The sequence below is a fragment of the Lepidochelys olivacea genome (assembly GCF_965140295.1).
Source record: "Lepidochelys olivacea isolate rLepOli2 genome assembly, chromosome: 4".
NCBI lineage: Eukaryota > Metazoa > Chordata > Testudines > Cheloniidae > Lepidochelys > Lepidochelys olivacea.
In genome coordinates, this window is record NC_140414.1 from 26,699,830 (window position 1) to 26,712,248 (window position 12,419).

At 43.1% G+C, this 12,419-nt stretch overlaps 1 protein-coding gene across 5 annotated transcripts in view; it reads right to left on the minus strand.

Annotated features, from left to right (window-relative positions):
• Positions 1–12,419, minus strand: part of FAM13A (family with sequence similarity 13 member A) — a 187,625-nt gene that overhangs the window by 12,176 nt on the left and 163,030 nt on the right. For all 5 annotated transcript variants that reach the window (XM_084625336.1, XM_084625339.1, XM_084625337.1 and 2 more), the window contains 6 exons: positions 11,317–11,455; positions 10,218–10,299; positions 9,871–10,091; positions 8,422–8,505; positions 3,237–3,332; positions 1,453–1,536 (listed from right to left, as the gene is read on the minus strand). In XM_084625336.1, coding sequence (XP_084481462.1) covers positions 1,453–1,536; positions 3,237–3,332; positions 8,422–8,505; positions 9,871–10,091; positions 10,218–10,299; positions 11,317–11,455 — 706 coding nt within the window. The remainder of the gene's footprint in view (positions 1–1,452; positions 1,537–3,236; positions 3,333–8,421; positions 8,506–9,870; positions 10,092–10,217; positions 10,300–11,316; positions 11,456–12,419) is intronic.

The window sequence follows — 12,419 nt, forward strand, 5'->3', positions numbered from 1 at the left end:
AATTTTCAACCCAGTACTGTAGTGCATCAGTTTTCCCAGAGAACAAACTTTCCAATGAATTGACCTGGCTATGGCCTCTCAGGGAGGTGGACTACCTATGCCAATAGGACAACCCCTCTCATCGGGGTAGGTACTGTCTACACTGAAGTGCTCCCGCAACCCAGCTCAGCGGCACGGCTCTGCTGCTGGAGCATGTTAAGCGTAGACAAGCCCTTGGGCAGATAGCCACGACTTCACTACCGCGGGTACTCATGCTAGGTAGATTAAAGCTAGCCTGGGTATGTCTACACGTATTGCAATCACACCTTGAGTTGGGAAGAAATCACAGCACAAAGTTGGTGGTGCAAAATTAGAGGACATTTTAAAAGAATATGGCCCTTAATTCAAGCTTGGTTCAGCAATTATCTATTAAATATTAAGAACAATTCACTGAGGGATAAGCTGCTATGTAAACACACAGCCACTTAACAAGTATGATATTGTAGCTTCACCTTAGTTAATATGTACTTCATATATGCAATTAATATTTAGCCTGCAATAATATAACCAAAGAATATTTAGTTCATGGTATCTGCAATATTACCCAGTTTTGGATGGTTAACAGACAAATGGGCAGAGGGGGTGTGAAATCAGAATGTACGGTTGTACATTTCTCTTGTTCATACTGTGATGGCAATAAAAAGCATGCAGATAATTGTGTCATATGCTAAGCCCCTTGGTGCTGGTGATTGGACTTTCTTGGACAAAAGTAATATGGACCAAATTAATCCCTAGTGCGTTAACTATTTAAGGCACATGCATTTAGGCCAGTAATGAATCTGGCCCAATGTTTTCACATCAGTGCTTAATGCTGGGAAATACCAACTCATGGCAGCAGAGAGTGAAAAAAAAATCCAGCCAAACCAAGCAGATCAAATATTCACTAACGTAACTAAGCTGTACTCACTCTGCTTCCAGAAGTGTCGTTTCAAGTGTAAAGTAAGAACTGGACACAGCCAGGAGGTGAACAGGTGTGGGTAAATTTCCATAACCTATACGTGTGTGTGAGCCGAGACCCTATTCGTGTTCTGGGAAAGCCCAACCTAGCCATGGTGTGGCAGAAAAGCCTCAGAGCTTTGGTGTGAGGAAAAGAACAGCAAAAAACTGGTGAGGAATACTCAAAAGAAAAAGAAAGCAGAGGTGCAACCAACAATCGTGAAGTTTTTATCAAGTAAAATACGTGCGGAGAGGGAAAACACAAAGCCAAGGAAATATTGTAGGCTGATCTGCAGCAACGGAAAGGAGGGATTTGTTCAAAACTGGCTCGGCTTAAGCAGCTACTGATTTCTATGTTTTTGGAGACACTGCAAAGAATCAATACTAAACGAACAAAATCAATCAATCAATCCGTCATTGGTGGGAAGGGGAAACTGATGCAGACTGAGCAATTAGTTAGCAGCTGGAGGTCTTCACCTTTATCTCCTTGAAGAAGGAAGCTGTTTCACCCTCGATAATTGGCTGCAGCAAAGGGCTTCTCCGCTTGCTGGAGGGGGAACCCTGTGACAGGTGTTAACAAGTAGGTTACATTGTGAACCCCTTTCTCCTCCACCACCTGTTCTCTTGCTCTCCTCTCATCTCCATGACTCTTTTAGCTCATCCAGACCATCGGAAGAAAACAGCTGCTTAAAAAGAAAAAACTCCTGGCGAAAACCTTGAAGCAGAGAGAGGTTTGTTTTTTTTCAAGTCGCTGCTGAGCAATGGACATAGGTGCCAAAGGCGTGCAAACAGAACACGATGCATGGAAGGGCCAGCTGTGCGTGAGCGGGAAAATAAATGCTTTAAGGAAAAAACAACAACGAAAGCAACCCCATAGATGTATAAAGACAACATGTGGCTCTGTATGCCCTGTAAAACTCCATTGGGCCAATTTTCGAAAGCGCTCAGCACTCCCAACCGAGGCCAGACTTTCAATAACTCAGTTCTCATTTAGGCACCTAATTGACACAGCTGGATCTGCAAAGGTGCTCTGCCCCCAGAGCTCTCACTGTTCTCAGAGGGGTGGGGGAAGGGGAAAGACATGTACCGTTGTTCTCAATGGCAGCTGCTGGGGGCTGACTGAGCACTTTTGAAATTCTGGCCATTTCAATTTTGGTGCCTGAAAGGGAACTGAGCTCCTTGGAGAAGCTGGCGCTAAACTGCCAAGAGGTGGCACTGGGTTGGATGGCTTCCTTCTACTTGCTAGCCTTACGTACCTCGTTCACACAGGGGACTATTCACAGTAATGATTCCAGGAGGTTTTTTTTTTTTTGTTTGTTTTTTTTTTTAAATAGAGCAGGGCATGCCAAGAACGTCCAGAAAAGTGTGCTCGCCAGTGTGTCTGACTGCTCTGAGTAACACTTTGCCAGTCTGTTCTTCTGAACAGATGCTCTGTTAAAACAACTGCCAAAACGCAAGCATGGCCTGGCAGTAGAGAAAGGACACAGGATCATCTGTGAAACAAACAGCAGGCAGAAATCAATATAAAACAGCTTACTTTCACTGGCAGGGTGAAATGAGTGTGCGTATGTGTTTTATAGTACAATAATTTTAGGGCCAGTGACAAGGGCAATACCAGTTGTGTGACATAAGCAGCTTCAAATTTGGGCCACTGAAGATAAAAACACGTAAATGGAACTGACGACAATGACCCTGCAGGACAGATGTGTGGGATTCCATGGAAGCGGTAGCACTCCTCGCATCAATTTAGAAAGCAGCAGCCATTTGTGTATTCTGCTAGTAAGTGTTGAGGTTTGGGAGGCTGCCTGTCCCGTCCTGTTCTCTCCTTCAGACAAAGTGGGCAGTCTGGCTGCTGGTGTAGTTGAGCTCCTCAGCAGCGTGGGCAAGACACAAGTCTCCATTCCTGCCAACGTAAGTGACCAACACTGAATCTATGATGTTGAGTGAAAAAGGAGGTGAGGCCTTAGCCAAAAACTATGTAATGACAAATCAACAGCAACCCAATGGAAGGAGGAGCACCACAAGGTGAAAAGTGCTCAACATCCATGGGCATTGGAGTCCTTGACCAGCTCTTCACTAGTCCCAGTTGCTGTGGTATAATTGACTTGCAGTCGTTCAGGTACTCGGTTCTTTGGTGATGGGAGAGGTTGGGCCTCTGTAATTGAGCGGAGTGCAGAGGTGTGATTCTCCTGTCCTCCTCCCGCCAAAAAAGCTCCCTCACCAAACCAAAGCAACCCCCCCTAGAGAAGTACTGTACTCACAATAACAGGAATGGTGTTGGCCCTGGAGAGGATCTGTTTGACCAACCGGTACCTGTCATACAAGGGCTTCATCACCTGGCGCTCATTTTTTGTTACCTGAAAAGCAAGAAAGAATGAGACCATGAGTCTGGCAGCAGATACTCTAGTCTGTAACGTATGCTCCTGCACCCTCATTTATCTGGGTTCAAAAGAGAGATGTGCTAACGGCAATGGTCCTGAGATTAGTATAGCGTGAACTTTGCCACTCTGACCTGCCAATATACCTTTAGCCCTGCTCTTCCAATCCTTGGCCTAACTTCCAGCTGTGTGGTGCTTTTGTAATGTGGATAAACGGAGGTTAAGACATTTAGGCTCAAACTAGTATTCATTTGTTCTCATTACAAGATCCCTACACACTAGGCAGTCTGCATCTGTGGCCACTTCTGTACTTGTGGCCAAAAGCACAGGGCTCATACCCACATTCTTGTGTCTGGGATCCTGGAACAGGGTGATAATTTTGACCTAGGAAGAAGCGAAAGGAGTTGTGATGACTGACTGCCTTCCCTTGCAAGTCCCTCCCCAAGCATGCTGATCTACAGACCTTATGTAAAATGACATTGCAACAACTCTCCTCTGCCTCTGCACTTTCTTCCCTAAGATGCCTGCAAGTTGTTACCACAGAATTGCTCATTTTACTCTCCAGCTCATCTTCTGGAAAAATGCTAGGGAGTAAAAATCCCTTTTAATGACTGGGGAGAATGGAGGAGAGGAGAGGGGGAGATTTAAATCTACACTAGCTAACAGTGGTGCATGAGAAAGTGAAGCTCTACACTTCTACAGAATCGTTTGATTAAATGGGTTTCTGTATCTTTAATATCTCGTGGGTGAGACTGGAAAACAACAAGTAGAATATTTCACATGACCATATAGTTTATCTTCTTCATTTTATTCACCAGTGTCTTACCCACATCCTTGGTCTGTTCTTCCATTGTATCTTTGCTCTAAGTTTACATTATAAGGGCTCTTTAACTGATTTTGATGTCATTTCTATCGACTTTTAAAGTGCTGCTCATCACTGTAGTATCTGAGCACCTTCCATGTAAAACTGATAGCAACAGAAAAGTCCCTAGCATAAAAACTCTGCTTGGGGTAGGGTGTGCACTTCGGATATTTTAGATTTTATCATTTTCCTTTTGTGCTGTTTTTGTTTTAGGTTGATTCTTTTCAGGATAGGTTTCTTCTTTTTCTAAAGGTGGTGTTTTGTGGGGTTGGTTGGATGTTTTGGATAGAAGGGAGGAATGTAACCAGCAGTATGGAGCCCAAAGATACACCACCCATTTACAGCATTCACAAGTCTAGGTTCACCATGGTCTTCCCTGGGTTTCATGCTGCTGAGATTACATTCGTTAGCTAATGCAGTCAGTGTTGCCTTGTAAACTGTGGACTATTGTCTGTAACTAGATGGTTTTAATGGTGTTACGAGGGCACAAAATGAAGTAATGCAGTGGTGAATCAGGATCATATCCTCCCTGCCTAGGCTATGTTGGGACCTAAAAATGGGCAGAATGCCCTGGCACTGCTTTTCTGTTGGACTATGCTGTCCTTAAGGGTTAGAAAACGACATGGAAAGGTGCCTGTTGAGGCAGAGAACCGAACCGTCAGTTAATGCCACTTCAAAGAGGATAAACTCCCATGTTTTGTAAATAAATAAATAAATAAATAAATGGTTTGGACTGGGAAAAAGAATCCCTAAGCGCACTGAGGAAATAGAGGCTCTTTACCTGTCACTAGAGGGTCTTCAGGATGTGTCTGCGATGCTGCACTCTAGCATATTTTCATAAAATCATATAATGAGTGTGAATGTAATTGTAACTGGAATATGCTTCATGCAAAAGGTCTCTTGTCAGGGTACAGTTATAAAGCTTATAATCTACTGAGTGTGGTCATCCTATTTGTATGTATGTATGTATCACTCTTGTATGTGAAACTAGAAATATAAAATATAACTCTGAGGTCCTATTGTAATTATGCAAAGCGTGGGCCATTAATGGTGATTTGGAATTTTGATGGTTCCCATTAATCATGACAATTGACTGTAGATGGCTCTGTTTACTTTTAAGTCTTCCTGCATACCTATGTGCTGGCAAGTGGGTAATGAAGTCTTACAGTGACATGTGATCATGTCACCTGAACTGGAATCCATCTTTAACCTGGTGCTTTTCCATTTAGAAGGAGGGGTGGGAACCCAGAGAGGGAGAAAGGATTCCCGCCTTGTGCAAAAGCTATGTAAGGGGGTGGATCAGAACAAAGGGGGCTGCAGTCATGAGAAATCCCCTAGCTACCACCTGAGCTGGAACAAGGACTGTACCAGAGAAAGGATTGTGCCCAGACTAGGAAGGCGTCCAGTCTATCAAAGAAGCTTATTGAAACATCTCTGAGGGTGAGATTTTATCTGTATTCAGTTTTCTTACTGTATGAGGCTTAGACTTACGTGTTTTATTTTATTTTGCTTGATAATTCACTTTGTTCTGTCTGTTATTACTTGGAATCACTTAAATCCTACTTTTTTGTATAAATCACTTTTTACTTAGTAATTAACCCAGAGTATGTATTAATACCTGGCGGGGGGGGGGGCAAACAGCTGTGTATATCTCTCTATCAGTGTTACAGAGGGCGAACAATTTATGAGTTTGTCCTGTATAAGCTTTATACAGTGTAAAACAGATTTATTTGGGGTTTGGACCTCATTGGGAGTTGGGTATCTGAGTGCAGGAGACAGGAGCACTTCTTAAGCTGTTTTCAGTTAAGCCTGCAGCTGGTGGGGGACGAGGTTCAGACTTGGATCTGTGTTTGCAGCAGGCTAGCGTGTCTGGCTCAAACAGGCAAGGCACTAAAATCCCAAGCTGGCAGGGAAAACAGGCTCAGAGGTAGTCTAGGCACATTAGGTGGCAGTCGCAAAGGTGTTTCTGTGATCGAACCCATCACAGTGTGGTCCCTATCTGTATATCTGAATATTTACATCAATGTTTTAGATAATGGCATACAGAGTATACTTATAAAGTTTGTGGACGATACCAAGCTGGGAGGGGTTGCAAGTGCTTTGAAGGATAGGATTAAAATTCAAAATGATCTGGACAAACTGGAGAAATGTAAACAGAATGAAATTCAATAAGGACAAATGCAAAGTACTCCACTTAGGAAGGAGCAATCAGTTGCTCACATACAAAATGGGAAATGACTGCCTAGGAAGGAGTCCTGTGGAAAGGGATCTGTAGGTCATAGTGGATCACAAGCTAAATATGAGTCAATAGTGTTAACTGTTGCAAAACAAAAAGCAAACATCATTCTGGGATGTATTAGCAGGAGGGTTGTAAGCAAGATACAAGAAATAATTCTTCCGCTCTATTCTGCGCTGATTCGGCCTCAACTGGAGCATTGTGTCCCGTTCTGGGCACCGCATTTCAGGAAAGATGTGGACAAATTGAAGAAAGTCCAGATAAGAGCAACAAAAATGATTAAAGGTCTAGAAAACATGACCTATGAGGGAAGACTGAACAAACTGGATTTGTTTAGTTTGGAAAAGAGAAGACAGAAGGGACATAACAGTTTTCAAGAACATAAAAGGCTGTTACATGGAGGAGGAAGAAAAACTGTTCTTCTTAGCCTCTGAGGATTAATGGCATAAATTGCAGCAAAGGCAGTTTAGGTTGGACATTAGAAAAAGCTTCCTAACTGTCAGGGTGGTTAAGCACTGGAATAAATTGCTTAGGGAGGTTGTGGAATCTCACTCAAAGGAGACTTGTAAGAGGAGGTTAGATAAACACCTGCCATGGATGGTCTAGACAACATTTAATTCTGCCCTGAGTTAGGAGACTGGACTACATGATCTCTCGAGGTCCCTTCCAATCTTATGATTCTATGAAAAGGCAGCTAGCATAACAGAGCCTTTGGTCGAAATTTCGGGCCCACGCCATGTGGCGAACAGCAGCTAATGAAGAACAGACCATTTCTTGCTTCGTTAGAGTGGCTCTAGGAATTCTGCAAAAATAGACTCTCTGGTTTAACTACAGCTGTTTAGTGTCTACCTCTGCAGGTTCATCTGACACTGGTGCAGACTCAGTTACACAATAAATCTGAGCTCCACTGATTTTTATTGTTTAATTTTTTTTTTAAGTGGCCCAACTATCCACATTATCCTGGATCTCTCAGTACTTTTCCACTGCAGCAATGCCAGTAGCTGGAAACAGGAAAGATGGTCAGCTGCAGCCTCCCTGGCTACTGGGTTCAGTTTTGCTGGGTTGTAAAAGTAGCTTATTTAAAAAAAATTAAGAAGCAGTTATAATATATTTTTGTTTGTTTTTTATTAGCATAACAATAGGCCAGATTCTGCTGTCACACTGGTTTTACACGGGTGTACGTTCATTAACTTCAGTGGGGGATTACCCGATTTACAACACTGTGAGAGCAGAAGCTCGACTCAGAGAGGAGACAGGAAGGACAAATCACCTCCCTGGAATGGTTTTGTTGCTGTGCCTTACACAGTAATAAAAGTCTACTACCTAGATGGCTGAGTGTAGGCAGTAATAATCATGTGACCTTTGGGTAGCCATCTAGATGGTGATGAGAGGGGGAAATTAAAATAAATAATTTTAGAACAATGGGCTCAGAAGCAAATATTTCAGGCATGAGGGAAAAGAAGGGATCAGGGACTCCAAAGCATCAGCACACTGAAGGGGAGAGAGAATTTGCCAACTTGGCACCTTCTGATACATTGGCAGCAGAAGACAGGCGAAGTGGAACGAGAAAACGTTAGCATTTACCAGAGGTGTGCGCTGTTTAAATGATTGTTACAACAGTCTCAAAAAGGTGATAAATGAATTTACTCTCCCTCACACTATCAACGTCCCAAATGAGTTTCTCTTTACATCCAGCCAGCTTCCACCAGTGCAAGACTCAGGGATACCAATCATAATTAAGAGCCTGTTGCTCTGATATACACTAAACCTCGCAGTTAATGCAAGTCTAAAAGCACTTCTCACCAGATGAGTGATTGCATTGAGTAAAGGGGCTGGGACTGATTAGCAAAATCATTGTGCTTTCCCCCCACCAGCATGGGTGTTAATATACTTATAAGGTGGCGGGAGGTTAATTATGACAGGCAAAGACAAGTCAAGCAACTATTTTACATGTGTGCTGCTGTACGTACCGGTCTTCCATGAATGCTTTCATAATACAAGAGTGCTTTCTGAAGAGCCACTTTCTCAGCTGCTATCTCATCTCTAGTCATGTCCTAGATAAAAGATGGAGGGAGGGGGAAGAGAAAAAAAGTCATATTTCTGCACTCCAAGAACACTGAGCTTTAGCCTTATCTGCATTCATACTGTAGTTTGAAAAAATAAGCCATATTATTTTGCAATAAAGACTGCAATACTTGCCACTACTTCCCGAGTCCCTTATCCTGTGATGCACTTTAAGAAACCATTACCACAAAGGGTCCACGTTATGTGTTATGGAAACAAATTACAGCTAAATGACATTTAGATTTCAGGGGTAACGGTTTGTGTGTTTATCAAGGGGATTAATTAGTTTTTACAGTGCTTTGAAAATGTAAAGTGCTATATACTCGTTAAGGTTTATTGTTTATTTTGATGTAAGAGGACATAACAGTGTAAGTCTTTCACGAGACACTTGCCCTTCGAATCCAACACCATATATTCCATCACTTGTTCCATTACTGCACACAATATTACAGTAGGCCCCACAGAACAACCACAGACTCTTTTTAAATCTCTCAACTTGCTGCTTTTTGTCCTGCAAATTCAAAGCGATGAGAGAATTCTGTCTGCACCTTTTCTAAAAGCATTCGTCAGGGATTATATTTTTATTTTTCAAAAAAGGTTTTGCTTAGTTGGCATGTCAGCGAACTCAAGGCCTAAATGTATGAGGCTATCAACGTTTCAGGAATTAGCTACATGAGACCGAGACCGCTTCTCTGCCAATCACACTCAGAGACAACCATGTAGCTAACGAGGCCAGATATGAAATTCTTAAGAGTGGACATAAAGTGCCTTCAGACAAGGGTGATCGACTTTGAACGAGCTACCATGAAAGATCAGACAAAGCCAAAGCATGCCCATCTTCAGAAAGTGCAAAAAGACCCACGTGATTTGCCTAAGCCTTCTTGTCATAACAGAAGATGGGGAAACCCAAACATGGGAAGGGGGAACCCACGAACAAAAGCACATCAAACACTTCTTGGAACCTGGGAGAGGCAAAGAACAGAATCCATTATGAAATTCAGTGTGGATGGTTCTTTGACAATCTAAATGATCAATTCCGTACTTCAACCCTATGGTGAGGGATGCCACAGAAAAACGAGAGAGAGAGAGAGAGAGAGATAGCGAGAAAGACTAAGCAAGACCAGCGTACTATCGTAGTTCAAGATTATTTGACAAAAATTGATGTTACAGTGCTCCAGTGAAAAGTAAAACTACTTTAAAAATGCGGTATGTTAAACATATATGAATATCATTACATTCTAAACACAGCAGTGTGCAAGGAGGCCTTGCATGGATTTCAGAAGCTGTCAGACAGCTGAGCATTACAGGACTGTATCTGAAGTCCTAACATCCAGCCTGACCTGCGTGCACTGTACCTTAATGTCCTCAGGCCGGTTTGTCTCTGCTCGTTTTTCTTGCAGCTTCTTCTGGATAGAGTCCAAGGTCACCTCCACCGCGGGTTTTGCAGATTTATCCGACAGGTCTTGCTGCTTGTCATCCTCCTTCTCAAGCTGTGACCCGAAGCTCTTGGGCAGCGTGTTGCTCCGCTGGCGCATCACAGGAGCCAGATCCTCTTCCGATCTCTTCAGTTTTGACTCTAGATGGATTTTTTTTGGGTGGCGATGGAGAAACAGAGCGTTTGCTGTTACTGAGTAATAGCGCCAGGCAGCATTTCAAGATAGGTCAAAGTCAATCTAAGCCATTTCCCCCTGCAGTTACTCACCTTTAAGCTGCTTCCGGAATTTTGCCAGTTCGTTTGTCCATTTCAGCACCTCTGGGTTGGCTGCTTTGTCACTGTGGGAAGGCTAGAGGAAGAGAACAGAGACCCACAGTGAATCATCCTGAAGGGAGTGGAGAGAGAACCTCAAACCGAGATCTGTATAAACAGGTTTATTGTTGTCAGCAGAGGTTTCGGCACAGCAGAGGGAGCCAAGAACTTCTGCTTTCCCATCACAATTCTATTTATTAACTCCCCCTGTGGCTTGGGGTTACTTTCTTAAAACTTCTTGCCTCAGTTTCTCCCTCTGTAAAACATGGATAACAATTCTCATGCAAGGGTGTTGCAAGGGTTAATTCATGTGTGTAAAGCACTCTGAAGGTGGAAAGTACGAGATATTATATTGTAAAGGAGAAACACTGAATCATCACTGCCATCTGCAGCAGCTCCAAAACAAGGCAGGAGGGCACTCTTCCTGTCTGATGCCAGCTTTTCCTAACACAGACAAGACTGTTTCAGAACTAACCTTTTCAGTTTAAATCACTAGCAAATGTGGGTGTGTGTGAGAATCTTTTCTCAGTTACAAAGCTTCCTGTGCATCAGAAGAAAACATCAGCAGTGACTGGAGTACTGTTCACGTGTGCTGCTCAGCAGCACTTTGCAAGGGTGCAGGAACCAGAGTCAAGGAGCTCATTCCCCTCCCCTCCCGAGTACATGAGTACCCTGGAGTTACTGCTTTCCCCAGAGTGAGAACCTCACTAAAACAAAATGTGCATCCCATCAGCCCAACTGTCAATAAATAAGAGGTTTAACATAGCCATTCTCTCACACGGTTACCAGCTTTGGGCATATTTACTAAACAGGTAATAAAAATCCTAGCAGTTTCTTAGATGACTTCCTGCATGCACTCCCAGCATCTAATGCTTTGGAAGGGAATTCACTTGGCAGTGCTAACACATGAATATGTGCTTTCCATTGGTTGTGGGGCAGCTCCACCTCCCTCTGTTTCCAGGTACTCGAGCTGTATCTGAAAATCTCCCCTGAAGATTTTGTCAGCTTGGGCTCTATTCATTTGGTTACATGTGCTCACTTGCAGAGAACTTACTCTGTATTTCCTCTCCTCCTCAAATCTGTCCTCAAACTTCCTGATCTTTTTCTTAAGCCCCTGAATCCTCCGGGTCAGCTGTGCAGGTGTCAGATCCTCTCGGTCATCCTCACAAGATCCTAAAGAAGAACTCCGTCTCCTGTAGGGAGCACAGAATGCAGTTAAATCTTCTGTAAGCAGCCAATGTACATCTGCACGCTCAGAGGGTCAATTACACCTCAGTGTAAGTTCATTCAACTCCCATGGACATCACAAAGCTAAATTTAGGCGTGATGTAATTGGTAGTTAAAGGGTTAGAATCCAGGAGCCGTGAGACCAAGAAATGGGGTGTTAGACTCTTTGCAGAAGACTGAAGGTGAGTAGGTTGACTGTTTGCTACGATTCAGAAGAAAGTAAGCAGGAAATTTAGGAGAAAGCAGGTCCACCAACTTGCTCTCTAAAATGAGGTACAAGACCTGAAGATTAGCTGGCCAACTCCAGAGATGTGATGGAGAACTGGTAACTGGCCCTCCATCCAGAAGACACCTTAAATGTTAAAAAGGGGGGGAGGAGGGAGGCGAGGAAGCCAGACGGAGGTGAGGGAACAGTCTCGCATTATTCATTGTCCAAAGTTTAAACATTTTCCAAAGAGCAGGAGCTCCGAATAAAAACATCTGAATGTCAATGATGAGCCACTCCTGCATCACTACTTCCAGGATATTTCATACTTCTGGAGTGGTTCAAGTTACTCCACCCTTAGCCCGCATGCTAAAACAAGATTAACAGCACCTGGGATGAGCTACAATTGGGCCAAAATGCATAGCCTATGATGTGCTGTTGTTCAGACTGAATTTAAAAATATAAATACATATATATCATGTGGAACTGGCAATAAAAATAGTGGGAGTGTCTACATTTGTTTTGCCATTCTTTGCCAGAATTGCCACCACATTTGTCATACTCCCAGGTCCGAATGATTTCCATTTAAAAAAAAAAATCTGATCTCAGACCACAGATCTGATCTCAGTGGGGAGAAAGTTTTTATGACCAAATTATAAATCCCTTAAAATACATATCAACCAGTATATAGGACATCACAACACAGTTTTCACCAAGCCAATACC